Genomic DNA, 15,089 nt, shown 5'->3' on the forward strand with positions numbered 1-15,089 from the left:
GGGAAGCCCTCGGTCCCCGCGGCTGGCGCAGGCCTGCGCGGGAGCAAGGAGCTGTGCGCCCTGCATTGGGAGGCTGGAAGCCCCAGCCCGCCTGCGGGGCCGGAGGAGGCTGTGCAAGGAGCAGGTTGGGGCCCAGGCTGTTGCAGCCCCCCCAGCAAAGACCCCGCTTGCTCCCCGGCTGAGCCGTCCGGGGCAGGTCCCTGCTGCTGCAGCAGCTGCCGGTGACTCAGCCTTGGCCCCTCCAGCCCGGGCTGCACCCGGGGTCTCGCCCCAGCAAGAAGCAAGAAATATTCCTTTGGGGGGGGGGGTGAGGGCGGGGAGCCTGGCAGGCTCAGCCTCTGCCGGCTGAGAACGGGCAGCTCATCACACCGCCGCCTGCCAGCAGCGCCGGCCGCCTCAGCCGCGGGGGTGTCCCGGTGCCCCCCGCGGGGCCGCCGCTGGCGGGCGTGGGGGTGCGATGAGCTGCCCGTCCTCAGCCGGCGGGGCAGAAGCGTTGCGGGGGGGGGGGAGGAGAGCGGGGAAGGGGTTAACGGCGGGGGGCGGAGGGCCGGCACCGCCCGCCCGGCGCGGCCCTGCCCGCCCCTACTTAAGGCGGCGGCGGCGGCCGCGGCGGGAGGCGGTGGCATGGCGGCAGCGCGCCGCCCGAGCGGCGGGGGGCCCCGGCGGCCCCCCCAGGAGGGTCGGCTGGAGGCCATCAACCAGGTGGGGGGACGGGACGGGGGGGGGGGGAAAGCCGCGGCGCGGTGCCCCCTCGGGGCGCTGCCCCCGTGGAGGCGGCGAGGAGCTGCCCCGACTGGGGGGACCAGCGTGGGGTCCTGCTGGGTTGTCCCCCCCCTTCGTGTTGTGCCGTGGGAGATGCAGACCCGGGGCTCTGGACCGCTCTTGGGGTGCCCTGCCGGGCAGGGGGATGGTGGAGAGGAGGATGAGGACACCCAGGTTGTCATCCCCGGTGGCACATGCCACCTTGCTCAGAGCGGGAGGGAAGCGTGGCGTCCCACCACGCGGAGAAGGTTGACGTCGGTGTGGCTGGTGGCTCGAGGAGGAAGGCGATGCCCGGCGCGGGGGGCCGATGGCGCTCTGTCCGCCGGCCGTCCACCTGCGGCACCCCCTTGACGGCCGGCTCTTCCCCGGCAGCTCTCCGCAGCCCCGCGCTGGGGGCCGCCGGCGGGTCTGAGAGGGCCCATTGTGCGCCCGCGGATGCTCTGTGGCCGCCTGCCATGGGCCATGGATGTCCCTTTGGGAACGGGCTCCGGCAAGAATGGCAGCTATTGTTCCCGGAGGGCTTTCCGCTCGCCCTCTCCGCCGCGTTGCGCGCTCAGGTTTCCTCGCCCGGGAGCGGGGCATCTCGGCCCCTCGAGGAGCTGCCTCCAGCCTTTCTCCCCGCTCGCCGCGGTGGAGGGGGTGAGGTGAGCGTGGGGCCCGGGGCGGCTGGACGTCCCGCAGGCCTCGGGCTCGTGGAGCAGTCCAAAGTGCACTGGGCTGCGCGCCCTCTGTGCCGGGGTCAGGCAAGGCCCTCTTTGGTGGAGAGGGAGGGCTAAGCTTCGGTCTTACCCTGTCCCCAGCTTGGCACAGCCCACGGTGGCTGCTCAGCTTCCCTCTTGGCTGAGAAGCCCTTTGAGGCTTTGCAGGTGAGAAGGTTTCATCCTTGAAACAAAGATGGGAGATGCATAAGGCTATTTCTGGGCTGCTTTAATGGTCCCTTGATGTTGCAGGTGGAGAAACCAAAGCTGTGCAAGATGACCCAGAGGTGGCTGTGGACATAGCTACCCCTTGCATTAGCTGTGCAATAAAAAGTGCCAGTATGCTCCTCCTAGGCAGGGCTGAGAGACCAGCTGAGGTGAAGTATATTTTAGGTCACTAAAGAGGGAATTAGATGATTAGAAACCTGGCGGTGCCATGGCAGAACAAGAGCATTTGGCTGAAAACGAATCTCTGAAACATGCTGTTCAAAGCCATGAAACTTCCTCCTTTGCGAAGGAGAAGTGCAGACGGGTCCAAAATGTCCCCGTAGCCAGGGCAGCGATGAACACTGGATTGAGGAAGGAAGCGTGTTGTGCTTACTGCTGCAGTTCTGCCTGCGTTAGAGCTGGCCTCCAGCATCTCCCTGGTACAGGGTGGACTCGTGATCTCTCAGCCTGGAGGAGCTGCAGGACTGAGGCCGGGAAGCGGTGCTTCCCAGGACCCTGCGCAGACGTGCCAGCGCTGTGCCCTGGGGCTGTGCCGGGGGCAGGCTGGCATCGTCTCCCCTAAGCAGCCCTCACTTCTGGCAGGCTCCTTCCCTGGGTGAGGTTTGGATGGTGAAAATGAAACAAGCTACTTTCCAGCTGACGGAGGCGGGAGCTGCTTGTTTGTGTCCTTGCTGCCCCACGTGTTGGCTCGGCGCTAGGAGAAGGGATTCAAGCAGCTAGGAATCAAGCTGCAAGCCGCACGGCTATCGGCTGCCTGCAGATAGGGAGAAGCCGCTGTGCTGCGGCGGCTCTGGGCAGCGAGCGCCAGGCCGTTGCGCTTTGCTGGCTCCAGCAGCGCCTTGCCGGGCGGCTCCGTGCCTCCCCTCTGCGCGGTGAGGTGGGGGGGTTGCAGCGAGCAGCCGTGCAGCAGGGCTCACACCTCCCTGTGACGCAGCCGATACGCGGGCTTGGGTGGATATCGTGGCTGGAGCCAGGGATGGGGGAAGGAGGGAGTTTCCCAAGCCCTGAAGAGCCCTGGGGCTGCAAAACATTAACTATTCCTAATAAAAAGTAATCCCGCAGTCTAAGTTGCTATCAGGCTTAATCTCATTGCCTTATCCCAACAGCTCATCCCTCCCCAGCCCTGTTATCCTGGCTGGTTTCTGGCACAGAGCTCCTGCTGTGGGATAAGGGTCTCTGGCAGGCCGTGTCCGGAGTGCACACGTGCTGCTGCAAGACATCCCAGTCCTCCTACTACTGGATTCTTCTTCCAGCCTGAAGCACTCCTCTGGGACCCCCTCTTGGCCGTTCCCTCTTCCCGGGGAATGGCAATCACATTGCTCAGCCTCGTGCATCAAGGTGGCAAGTCTAATCCAGCACAGATTAGTTTCAACCTCGTTTTACCCTCCCGTAATGCGCTGGGCTGCGGGGAAGGAATTGGGCCTCCCGGAGAGCAGGTGCCTGCTCCCCGCACCCAGGGCGGGTGCCGGCATCCCTCGGCCGCTTCCCAGCCAAGCAGGGTGGCTGGTGTCGGGCGCTTAAGCAGCAACGTGAGAGCCTGGCTGGCCAGTGGTGGCCTTCTTTTGGGGACTGAGGAAGGATCTGCCATTGGTCGGGTTGTCCTGCAGGTAGCTGGGACTTGTTTCACCGAATTTATCGGTCTAGAAAAGTCTCTTTGCCCAAGAAAGGCTCTGTTCAGGGCAGATGCGCGGGAGAGACTGGGGCTTATTCGGCTGTTCTTATTAATAGAAAGTGCCCCTTAAAACGAGAGCTTTAGCGAAGGGCTCTGGGAGGAACTTTAGCTGCTTGAACGTGAGTCACCGGGCCCTGGGGACTGAATTCCTCTGTGCTATTGTGAGTGTGTTTGCCTTATCTCAGTCTCGGAGAAACTTGTATACAATGTTGAGGGTGGAATGCCTTTGAAATGAAAACCCCCGTTGCGCCCTTCGCCCTTCGGTCTGGAGCAGACCTGTGACATTGCTGGGCTGTCGAGTTCCCCTCTGGATGAAATGCAAGGGGACTGGGTGCTGGCGCTGTGCCCGCAGACTCGCTCATCCTGCTCCTGTGCCATCCTGCCAGCGGCTGTTAGAGCCCTGAAGCACCGGTCCGGCAGCTCTCCTCTGCGGATGCAGCCTCTAGCTGTAGCCTTCCTTCTATTTTCACCCTTTCCGTGCTGCTTCTTGCACCTGGGGAAGTACTGCCCTCTGCTTTTGCAGCCCTGCTGTTAGATGCAAGCTGTCCATTGCTCCTGCGGGGCAGAATGAGGCCGTGAACTGATGGCTGGGAGACTCCCTGGCTCTGTTCTGGCTCTTGATGACACTTGGCAAGTTCCTTCCTTCTACAGAGGCTGTTGAGTAGCGAAGACAATAGGTAACAAGACTCAGCTTTCCAGTGACTTCTGCTGATTGAGCCCAGGTCTCAAAGCTGAACTGGGCCCATTGTGTTGGGCTGGCAAATGATACCCCTGGGTAGGAATAACTGAGATAAGTGAAAGGGAGTTGGCTAAGGAGTGTGAGAGGAGGAGTTGGGAACACTGCTTCTCCCTGTGTTTTTCAACTTAAGTTGCCGTGCATGCTGATGGGGGAAGTCTGGGTCAGACTAGGTAGGCAGTGCCTTTGGGGTGTCCCACTTGGCGTTTGTGAGATGGGAGGAGGTGATGACAGACACTTCTGTCCCGCTGGGCTTTCTAGAAAACCTTAGTTCAGTTGCGTGTGAAGGATTCACCAAAGCGGTGACTAACTGGCAGTGAAGGCTTGTGAGGCATTTGGGCTTCCTGGGCAGGTGCAGGTGTCCCTGTCCCAGCTAGGTAGGAGGGGAGCTGACTCCAGGTGTGCAGGATGGAGGGGTCCTGAGCATGGGCTACAGGGTTACAGTGGCAGGCAACGATCAAGCATGGAGAGCCCTGGGGCTCGCTGCGTGGCATCGGCTTGGGGGTTGCAGTGCCTCCTGAGCTGGCCCTGGCCCAGCAGCCAGGCTGGTACAACTCATTGCACTTGGAGAAAGCTGGTTTTTTCCTTCCTCAAGAAAAGAGGAACATGCTTTAGGGAGTGGAGGGCACGTGGGCTGCTTATGGCGGTGGGAACTTCCTGAAGTCGTGATGCCCTAGTGCCCACAGAAGGGCCTTCTGTGGGGGGTGGGCGAGTGGGGTGTCTTTTTAATCTCAAGTGATGCAGATGTCAGTCCTAGCACTACCAGAGCCAGAGGTCTTAGTCTCTTCGGGAACTGATCCTGCCTTCCTTTTGAACATGGATAGCACAGCAGTGAGAAACATGCAGAGAGTAGGGAACAGCCTTAGCCCTCTATCCACTCCAACCCCCTGGAGGGGTTTTATCCTGGACGAGCAGTGTGTAAGCTGTGCAGATGTTAATGATTTCTGCACTGAAGAATGTGGTGGTGTGGCTGAACACAGATCAAGTCATTAAACTGCTGGGCTCACTGAGGCTAGGCATTGTGGGAGGATAGAGACAGGAGCAAGACCCTGTAGCTCCCAGCTGCAGGAAGCACGTTGCTGGCAGGGCACAGTAGTAGAGCTGACTGTGCAATTGTGGTTGTTCTCTTGGGTACCTGGAGGCTTTTGAGGTGGGGGCTAGGAACGTCTGACCAGAACTGACCCAGGATTTCCTCTCCAGCATGAGTAGGGTAGGGAGTAAAAAGCTTATCCAGTGCGAGAGCAGGAGTCCTGTTCCTTCCCTCAAAATACCTGCCGTGTTCTGCCCTTTTGGTTGGGTGCATGAGGTTCTGCAAACTCTGTTCTATTTGCTAACCTGGAGAGTTTATCCAAGAGCTTAAATCTCCAAGATCACTGTTCTTTTTGCAAGGAGTGGGGGCCCTTGTTGGGAATAGGTGCCTGATCCACATGCCTTGCATGCCTAAGCAGAGATTTGGGGAGCTGCAATCTTGGGTGAGCAAGAAGCGAGTTTCATGCAGCTGCTCCAAAGACACATGGGGTCCAGTCTTCCCTCAAGCTGCTGGCTAGAAATCTGAAGCCCTAGAAGCACTCCCCTTCCTCTGGAATATTACTGACAAGGCACGGAGGGATTCAACCCATCTTTAAGCCTTCTGGCACTGTAGCTGAGATGTGGCTTTCTGGGAATTGCTTTGCTCTTTTGGGTAATGTTGCTGTCATCTACACTCTAGGGTGTTTTGCTTTGTCTTTAACCTTGGGGATACTCTCTCTCTGTTTTAGGAATTTCTCTGTGACCCAAAGTTCAGTGATGAAGAAGATCTGGAGGAGAAGTTGGCAGTGTTCAAAGGTGAGAAGTGGAGGGTTTCCGTGTCCTCTTTCAGCCTGACTATTTGGTCTGAACAGATTATTCTTCTCAGCAGTTGGATCTCACCAGCCTGGGATTTTCTGCTGCATGACACAGGTGGCTGAGCTGAGAGGGAAGCCCTGCTTTGTATGTGGGACTCAGCAAAACTCTTCTGAGATGTAGTTTTCCCATGTGAGTCTTTGTGCTTCACCTGCTTTCTCTGGCAGGGCAGGGTCATGTTACCGTGCAGACATCCTGTCTGACTGTTGTTGGTCATGTTGTTATTACAGCAAAACCTGAGGTGTGGAGAAAAACCCCAGGGATCAGCAAAGGAGGAAAGTTTCTGCCTAGATAACAAGGCAAAAGTAGCTGGTACGGTGGACAACACACTGGTTAGATTTTTCCTTTAGTAAGAGGACCTCTTCCCACAGAGTAGGGATCTTGGCTGCTTGCTGAAAGGGTTTTGAGTTTTTTATCCCTCCCCAAAAGTTTCTTTCAGTCTGATCTGGTCCTTCCCAGTCCCTCGGTAACAGGGCCAGCAGTAATGCCTCTAGTTTTCTGTCCAAAGCTTGTCTGTTTAACCCCAGAGCGTCAGTAGGTCTGAGGCTTAGGTCTACACAGAGTGCTGGGACAGAGGATACAGAAATAGCTCAAAAGCCTGGATTTGGAGAGTATGTTTTGAGGGGGGGTTGTCCTCTGAGGCTTGTCTGCAAGGTGGTTAAAGGACAGGATTTGGCAGGCTTGTTCCGAGTGCATCCACTTTTCCTTCAAGAAGCGGCCGAAGGCGGTTCCTCTCCCCGTGACCTCTGAGGAAAGCATGCCTTCTGCGTCACCGTGCCCTGAGCTTTGTCCTCTGCCCGGCTCTAACCAAATAAAGCCTGACCCTGCTTCCATTTCGGGCATTGCCTGCTACTTCTCTTTGTGTTTTGGCTTTGCTTTCCAGCATGGAGGGAGCTGGCTGGAGGTTTGTGATCCTTTACCCTTCTAGGCATGGAGGAGCTGGATGCCTGACTTCCTCCTGTGCTCCCCCTCCTTTTTGCCTTTTGTATGGCTTTGGCTTTTTGCTGCAGCCTTGAATTATTTTCCTGTCATAATCAGGAAAACTGCAGAAATCTCTTCAAACATTGCAGCCGTAGGTTACAGGCGCAGAATTCCCGGTAACGAGAGCCCTTGGCATCTGCTCCCGCTGCCTCGTGCGTTTGCCTCCATGGCCTGTCCTGCTCTCCAACGCCGCCTCCGGCTCCTCCAACAATCGGCTCATTGTGCGATGATGGAGGGGGGTGTGTGTCTTCTCTGCCTTCCCCGGTGAGAGTCCGGGGAGCCCTGGTGCAGTCAGTACGTGTGTAAATGCATTTACGATGGGAGGGACCATGGCAGGGTTTTGCCCCACCAAATCCTTGCAGCTGGGATGGAAGGGAAAGATGTGTGAGCTGATGCTTAGAGCATGATGATGTAAAGCTGCCTCTGTTCTTTGCGCTTTTGGCTACTTGTCAGCTGAGGGGGAAAAAAAACATACTGGGCACGGCAGAGCAGGGTCTGCATCCCCGGCATATGCTGGGGTGCCTGACCCCTGCCCACGAAGGCAGCAGTTCATTTGGGCAAGGCCGCTGCAGTGGGGCAGGGTACGGGGAGAGCCAGTGCCACATCAAGTATCACTTCTGGCCCCAAGCACATGTGTAACAGCCCTGATTTCGTCTAGGATTGGGTGCTTGATGCTTTGAGGGAGTTAGTTATTTCTGCCTGAAGCATGAACTGCATGGCTTGCAGCTGGGACTCCCACGGGCCTCTCCTGCTCAACTCATGACAACAGCGATCTACCAGCCAAGACCCAGATAAAGACCTGTTGAGCAATTCCTCTGTCTGTGGCTGCCCATCACTTTGGCTAGCCCAGCGCTTTCCTTCAGGAACACAGGTCCTGGAGAGGTGCTGATGTGTGAAATATCCCCTCTTCCCTTTGGCTCCTTAAATCAGCCTGCCACTTTGCAGCTCACACTCATCTGCTTGCTGGTGTCCTTGGAGCAGGGGGGAAAAGGTCTTTTCCCATTGGGGAAAGGCGCCTGAGCCTCGGAGCTCTCATTTAATGAGTCCTCCGAGGCGGTTCTGGGGACTGAGTGCTAACTGCAGGGCAGGTGGGGATTTCTCCAGCTATACTTAGATACCTGTTGCCACCATCCATCCTGCTTTTCCCATTTAGCTGAACCAAGATGATGTGGGGGCCCCCCTGTGGTGCTAAGTGCTGTATGTTCCTTAAGTAAGACAAATCCTTGCCTGAAGAGCTTAGTCTAAATGAGGAACAGCTAGCAGGGGAGAGGAGGGGTGGGATGTGGAGGTGTGCCTCTCCCAAGACCAGAGGCAGCGCAGGACTGAATTCAAGATCTCCCGACTCAGATCAGCACTGTCTGCTGTGCCGTGCCAGCTTTCTTCCTGCAAAGCTGACCAGACCTTCTTGGGCAGGCACTGCCTTTCTCTGAGGATGCTGGAGCTGCCAGGTTGAGACGTTTGTGACGCTAGGCTGGAGAGGCAAACAGCCTGCTCCAGCGTTACAGCTCCTAGGCATGTTCTCAGCTTCACCCTTTTGATACGGTCCTTGAGCATCTCTGCTGGCAGGTGCTGCTCTGAGAGTGCAGCCCAGGGCTGGGAAGACCATAGTTTGCCCCTTGCTATTGCAGGAAACTACGTCATTTAATTACTCTCCTAATCCGATCAAGCTTCATCTGAGAAGTGCTCAGGGTTTTGTTTTTCTTGCTACTGCTTCTGGGAGGCTGTTCCAAAGCCTTGTTTTTCTGGCTGGAAACATTTTAAAGCCATTCATGGCCAGCTGATACCTACTTGTTCTCGTGCCAGTGATTTCCTTCAGCTTAAATGCAAAGCAACCACAATTAAAGAGCACTTAACTCTAGAGCCCTGGACTCAAGGTAAGGGTGCTAAAAGCAGGTCTTGAGACCATCTCCCTCTCTGAACAGTTTGCTTCTGGCAGTATGTCAGTCTTATCCCCAAATTTTCTGTTTCACTAGTCCAAGCAGGCAGCACTACCAGGCACTGTGTACCCCAACTGCTCTAGTGTCCTCCCTGCTGGAGCTCCTCTGACCTGCTAACTTGCTTCTGTGTGTCTCTTCCAGAGAAGTACATGGAGTTTGACCTGAATAACCAAGGCGAGATTGGTGAGTGACTCTTTGAGGAATGCTATTACTGGGCTGGAAGGACAGCAGTCTGCTGAGACAGGCTCTGCTGGATCTGCTTCCCTCCCTCCTCACTGCTGCTGAGCAGGGAAAGCTGTGGGATGCTCCTATGTCCAACTTTGCTTGGCTCTTGATCCCCAAGCAGGGACTTCTTCAGCTCTCCAGTGTGCATGCCTTTAAGCTTTTTCAGTCTTTCCTCACCTGCTTCAAGACCTCAGCTCCTCTGAGCCCTGTCTTCCTCCTGAGTCTTTCTTAGCTCCTTTGCTTCTTTCTGTTCTGAATGCTTTTTTTCCTCTCCCTGTCTCTCCACTGAGACCTTCTCCTTCACAGTCATTACTATTTCCAAAATTGGGAAGTTGCAGGGCTTGGACCGTCCTGGGTTTTCCACAGCTTGAGGCAGAAGCTGTGTAAAACCATGAGCCTTTCTACTGCAGACAAGCTCTGCCCTTTAGTGGGAGGGAAGAAGGAGAACTGGGCTGTGAGTCTGGTGAGCTACATGGGTCTTGGGTCTGGAAAGGCTCACTCAGCACCAGTTATGTAAAGATCCAGGCTTCTTGAGGCCTGGAGCTGACACCGAAGTGTAAGCGCTCACGTGCCGTGCCCTTCCAGAAGGCTGCTGCCGCCTTCCCCAGTTCTTGAGCTGAAATAAAGCCTGCAGGGAACCTGGAGGAGGCCTGATGTAGGACTGCCCTGCTGCTTCTGGGAGGGAAGGGGCCACAGGTCACTGCGCGGTGAGAATAACCTGAAGGAAGTGACCTGTGGTGGTGGGCAGGGGTGCCTGTTCCATGGAGCCGGTTTGTCTCCAACTTACTTTAACACCACTTCCCTCCTCCACATCCCTGTTGTTCTTGGCACCGCTCTCTGAGCTAGACAGTAGCATTCCTAAGCGTCTCTGGAGCATTTTGAGAATTGTCCCTCTTTGGTATGTATGGTGCTTTATTCTCAAGCTGTGGAAGTAGGAAGTAATGGTTTGTACTGGAGGGCTTCTCCTGGCTCTCGGACGACTGTTTAGTGCTGTCAACCCCGGAGTACGTAGGTGAGGTGGTCTGAGTTGGGAACTCAGGCCTGCATCCCTAGGATCGGTCTGCTCAGTATGGTTGCCTCTCGATAGCACTGATTGCCTTGCCCTTGCAGATTTGATGTCTGTCAAAAGGATGATGGAGAAAATGGGGGCTCCAAAGACCCATCTAGAACTGAAGAAGATGATCTCTGAGGTGACTGGAGGGGTTAGCGAGACCATCTCATACCAGGACTTCGTCAATGTAATGCTCGGCAAACGCTCTGCTGTACTCAAACTGTGAGTGCCTTTGGGAGGGAATGGGGGAGACCCAGGACCTGAGCTGGGGTGTTGGGGGAGCCTGCAAATAGAAGTTGCTCTGGCTGGTGAAGCTGGGTGTTCATGGAAGGGAGAGGAGGACTCCCATGAAGGGTGAGTTCACCAGGAGATGTGAGGGATGGTGCAAAACCTCTAGCTTGAGATCCCAGATGGAATTCCACCATCTAGAGCTGGCCCCTGGGACTGGGCTGGGCATTGGCAGGCGTTCATGGCAGAGCTGCCTGCTGTGTTAGAGAAGGCTTCCTCCTGCACGCTCAGTGCTAAGTGATTCCCCTCCTTTTCCTAGAGCATGCTGGCACTCAGCTTTGCAGCACCTCTTGTCTCTTCTCTGTGGCTCTTGCCGGCTTTGGACACAGGTTTTGCCTGTGAATGGTGTCAGGACTTGAGCAGTGAATGAGGGCCCAGCAGGGCTGGCTCCTATTTGCCACAGGATGCTCTGTCCTTGCCTGGTTTTGGAAAGCCAGGCAGCGTGTGAGTAGGTGGAGAGGGGATGCATGCTTAAAACAGCTGGCTTGTGCTCAGAGAGGTTTTCTGTGGTTTTCAGCTGCCAGCACTAGCCTCCCACGGCCTCCTCTGCCCTCTCAACAGGGCTCTGAGAGTCCTGCTCTAACAAACAGCTTCTGAACGTTAGCTTGGCTCCTGCCAGCAGTGGGGTGGGCTCTTTTGACTCCATATCCACCCCACTGAAACCTGGCTTTGCCTTTTACAACCACAGAGCAGGCTGCCTCTGCTTTTGTGTCTTTAACTGTGATGAATAGGAGCTCCTCCCCTCCGTCCGCCTTGGCCCTTTCTGAAGGCAGCTTTAGAAATGCGGCCAGCTTTCTGGGCAGGTTGGGAGGAAGGATCCTGTTCCCACCTGTCACATGTTCCCTCCGAGCTGGTAGATACTTGCTAGCCATGTGTCTCTCCTCTTCCCCACTCACTGCCCTGGGTCTGCAGGTCAAGGTGTTGCTTTTCCTGGCACAGATGGACTTCTGACACCCCTGCTTCCTTCCTTCTCCACTGAAGCAGGCTGAGCCTGCAGCCTGTCCCATATCTTCCATCCTTCCTCCAAACTGCAGCAGCTTTCACAGATGGGTCCCTTCTTTTGCTCACAAACAGGCACCCCATTGTCTGTTGGACTCTGTTTGAAGCAGGAGCAGAAATGTAAAACTTGTCCCAAGAGCAGTGAAATCTTTTGATTCAGCGTGGCAGCTGGCATTCCCAGCGTGGCTGCAGTCCTCAGGGAGGAAGACAGTGCTGGCGGCTGCAAAATGCTTAGGATTCCTTTGGCTACTGCCTTACTCCTTGCCTCTGCCCTCTTGCCTGGCCGCAATTGCTGTTGCTTACTCGGTTTTGGCTTTTGAATGTCGTTATGTATGAGGTGGGCCAGGGACAGTGTTTGTTTTAAACATCAGGAGCGTTTGGCATGCAATGCATGCCTGGGGATTTTGGAAATGGCTGTCTAAAGCAAACGTGCTAATCCTCTGTGCTCTGGGAGGAAAACCAGCAGGGGCACTGGGAAACCCACTCCTGGAAATTGCTGGAAAAGCGAAGCTGCCTGCGGAGCTGCCAGCACTGCCCTCTGTTGGCTTTCTGTCCTGTGTTAGTTGTGGGATGTCCTTTGCATAGGAGGCAGACCTTGTTATGCTCCAGCAGATGAGATATACCCCGCAATGGTGAGTAAAGATGGACTTGTTCCTTTCATCTGTTGTCTTGCAGGGTCATGATGTTTGAAGGAAAAGCCAATGAAAGCAACCCAAAACCTTCTGGCCCTCCTCCAGAGAGAGACATAGCCAGCCTCCCTTGAAGAGGACAGACTGAAAAATTGGAACTGTTTGCTTTGCTGGTGTGTAACAGAGGTTACCTGTGCTTTGTTACTCTTTACTTTGGACAACCTTAGTTTTCAACTAACCTGCCTTAGAGGAACAGCAAGGGAAGCTGGGGACCCCTGGCTCACATCTTTCTGCTACATCCCTTAGCCAGCTTGATTTGTTAGACAGAAGCTGTAGCACAAAGTGTATTGTGAGACCAAAAAGAAAAAATCCTGTGATCTTATTCTTTCCCCTGTCCTTTCTACATTTCTTAGATGACAAGGAGCTATTTTCCTCCCAGCTTGTGGATTTGGAGCTGTGCTTGTCTCTGCAGGTTCCTAAAGGGCCTTGCTGCCAGATGCTGAGTGCTTCTCTGGCAGAGCCCTTGACCAGAGCTTCACGGGTGCAAAGAATTAAGTGCCTTCACTGCTCCATCCTCTGCTTCCTGACTTTGGACTAGTTCTTCCCCTCCTGACCTGGCCAAAACACAACTTAGGCTCCCACCTCTGTTGCCTAGTCTCATCCTAAATGAAGATGAGAAGGTGCATTGCCACCAGAGGTCTGCTTGCAGGGCCTTTAAGCTTGGAGGTGGGCATGGCTTGCTGCAGGGACAGGCTTCTGTCTGCTCCTTGGGTTCATCCTGCAGTCAGATCTTGGTGAGTCTGAGCCAACTGAGCTGTTAATGATCCTTTTCTAGTGCCCTTTAAGCAGATCTTAATCCCAGATCTCAACATCCCCAATAGCCCGAGGAATAAGAGTCTGTTCAGCCAGCATGTGATGTCCTTGATGTGCCTGGGTCCTGTTCTGTGGCATTCGATGACACAGGCCACAAGAAGAATGGTGCAAGAAAGCCTTTATTGAAAACACAATGGCTGGTTATATAGCCATCAGGCTCATCCACTCCTCCAAGTATCTCCTTGGCATTGTGGCATCCTGTGGTAGGTAGAAGGCATCTTCTGATGCCCAGCAGGCGGGCAGGACAGTCCAGCAGGACAGGCCCACCACAGCTGCTGACACGTAGGCAGGAAGGCACATGATCACTGGCAACTCACGTGCACACATTCTGGCCACAAATCATAGTTACCAGATCATTACTTTCTGCCTTAAAGATCCTCTGCTATCCTACACAGCATCGCTCAATCTTGGTCCCCGACACTCTTCTCCTAGAAGACCCTTGCCTGCTGCTGAGGTTGGGAGGGTTCTAAGGGAATATTTCCTTAGCTAAGTTCACAGTGAGGACTTTTCTATGGGCTTCACCTTGAACTAAGTGCATACCATAAGTATTTAGACTTGCAAAAGTAACTGGCCGAAGTACCTACCTCCCTGAAATCAGCAGGGCTAGGGTGCCCCTCTGTTTTGGTGGCTGGTTTACTGGGCCCTTCCACTACCACTTGCCTTCTGAGAGGACAAGATAAAATCTCAAACATAAGCTGTCAGCAGGAACATGTTCTGCAGGTTAGCCATGCAGCCAGCATCCTACTGGCTCCTACCAGAAGTGAGATTAGAAATAGGCAAGGATTGTCTCCAGATAACTGCCTTTTGGCTCCTGGCTACAAGGCAAAGACAAGGACTTTCCTCAGGATGCTCTAAACCAAAAGACAGAGACTGGACAGTGCTTCTGCAACCATGATGGATTATAAACCCACCTGAGCCCTGAGGTCCTCAGAACATAAAGGAATAAGTTCTACAGAACCTTAAAAGAATAAGTTCTGCCAAGTCTGTCAGCTGAGGAAAAGCTATCAACCCATTGCTGCTTTTAATATCTTGGGTGTTCCTCCCCCGTCCTGGTTTGCTAGGCTTTTCCTTGGCCTCCAAGACTTATTGATTAGCCACAGGAGGAGGAAGGAAAAAAAAAAAAAAAAAAAAAAAGCAGCAGCAAGCAAAGTCACAGACCTGATCTAAAAAAGGGAAGCTGCAACCCTATCCTGGAGGGGTAGAGGGTGCAACACCAGCCAGGGCAAATGAGGAAGATTAAAGCTACTTTATGGCCCCTCCCTGATAAGTCTCTACTTGGATCAGATCTGGAGAATAATCTCTGAACAGGTAGCTGTGTGTCTTGTCCATAAAATGTAGAAACAGGCCTGCTGTTAGGCCTTTATGGCCCCTGAGGAAGGCTTAAGGGAAACTGAACCTGCAGGTGAAAGGAAGCTGGGTGACTAAACTGAGCCCTGCAAGCCTTTCCATACCACTGCGGACGAAGATCTTTCTCCATGCTGCTGCTCCGTCTTTCTGATTTTGCAGCTCTCTGTATATTTCAGCTTTGTCCCATGGGACAGCAATGTATAAGATCTCAAGTCTGCAAAACAGGAATGGTTACAAGTATGCAGTAGGATGCTGGGATCTAGATGTAGCTGGGACTGTGCTATTGCCTTCTGGATACTGTGGGGATTCTTGCTCTATGCATAAACTCTGGAATCCACATACTTGCTTTCTTCCCCTCCCTGCTCTGTTCTTACATGTTCTTGGCAGCTTTTAACTTTTTTAAATCATGGTTTAATAAATAATTTTTAAAAGGAAATACAGATGATTGTGACTCTGCTAGACTTTTTGTTCCTGCCAAAGGCTGCACTTTTAAATAAAAAACAAATTCTCACTACTGTTTGCATGAAAACCGAAACTGTAATGGAGAAGAAAAAACTGTGAGGAAGAGCAGCACCAGTCTACTGTAAAGACCAAAAATAAATCTTCTGAAACCATACCCTGTGTCAGCCTGTTTAGTTTAGCTTCTCTGAAGCTTGGACCAAATGATCGGTTGCAGATCAAGTAAACTGCTTTCTGAGGTGGTTAATATAAACCCTTACATAGATCCTGGAGATAGGTTCTGGCTGGCTCCTTGATCTGATCTTTAATAACTGATCGAGTGT

The 15,089-nt window shown here is 54.1% G+C and overlaps 1 protein-coding gene across 1 annotated transcript; it reads left to right on the forward strand.

Annotated features, from left to right (window-relative positions):
- The first annotated feature begins 561 nt into the window (after positions 1 to 561).
- AIF1L (allograft inflammatory factor 1 like) lies at positions 562 to 14,923 on the forward strand. The gene is made up of 5 exons (XM_064523768.1): positions 562 to 702; positions 5,854 to 5,920; positions 9,037 to 9,078; positions 10,231 to 10,393; positions 12,134 to 14,923. The coding sequence occupies exons 1-5, from the start codon at positions 625 to 627 to the stop codon at positions 12,219 to 12,221; spliced, it is 438 nt and encodes a 145-aa protein (XP_064379838.1). The 5' UTR covers positions 562 to 624; the 3' UTR covers positions 12,222 to 14,923.
- The last annotated feature ends 166 nt before the right edge of the window (positions 14,924 to 15,089 follow it).

Source organism: Dromaius novaehollandiae, chromosome 20, assembly GCF_036370855.1.
Source record: "Dromaius novaehollandiae isolate bDroNov1 chromosome 20, bDroNov1.hap1, whole genome shotgun sequence".
NCBI classification, from domain to species: Eukaryota; Metazoa; Chordata; class Aves; order Casuariiformes; family Dromaiidae; genus Dromaius; species Dromaius novaehollandiae.

What these genes read in the sequence shown, in the direction of transcription:
- AIF1L (XM_064523768.1), top strand. Translation starts at nt 625, where the DNA reads ATGGCGGCAGCGCGCCGCCCGAGCGGCGGGGGGCCCCGGCGGCCCCCC. An exon ending in GGCTGGAGGCCATCAACCAG is followed by an intron (nt 703 to 5,853) that starts GTGGGGGGACGG and finishes TCTCTGTTTTAG; the next exon opens with GAATTTCTCTGTGACCCAAA. An exon ending in GAATAACCAAGGCGAGATTG is followed by an intron (nt 9,079 to 10,230) that starts GTGAGTGACTCT and finishes TTGCCCTTGCAG; the next exon opens with ATTTGATGTCTGTCAAAAGG.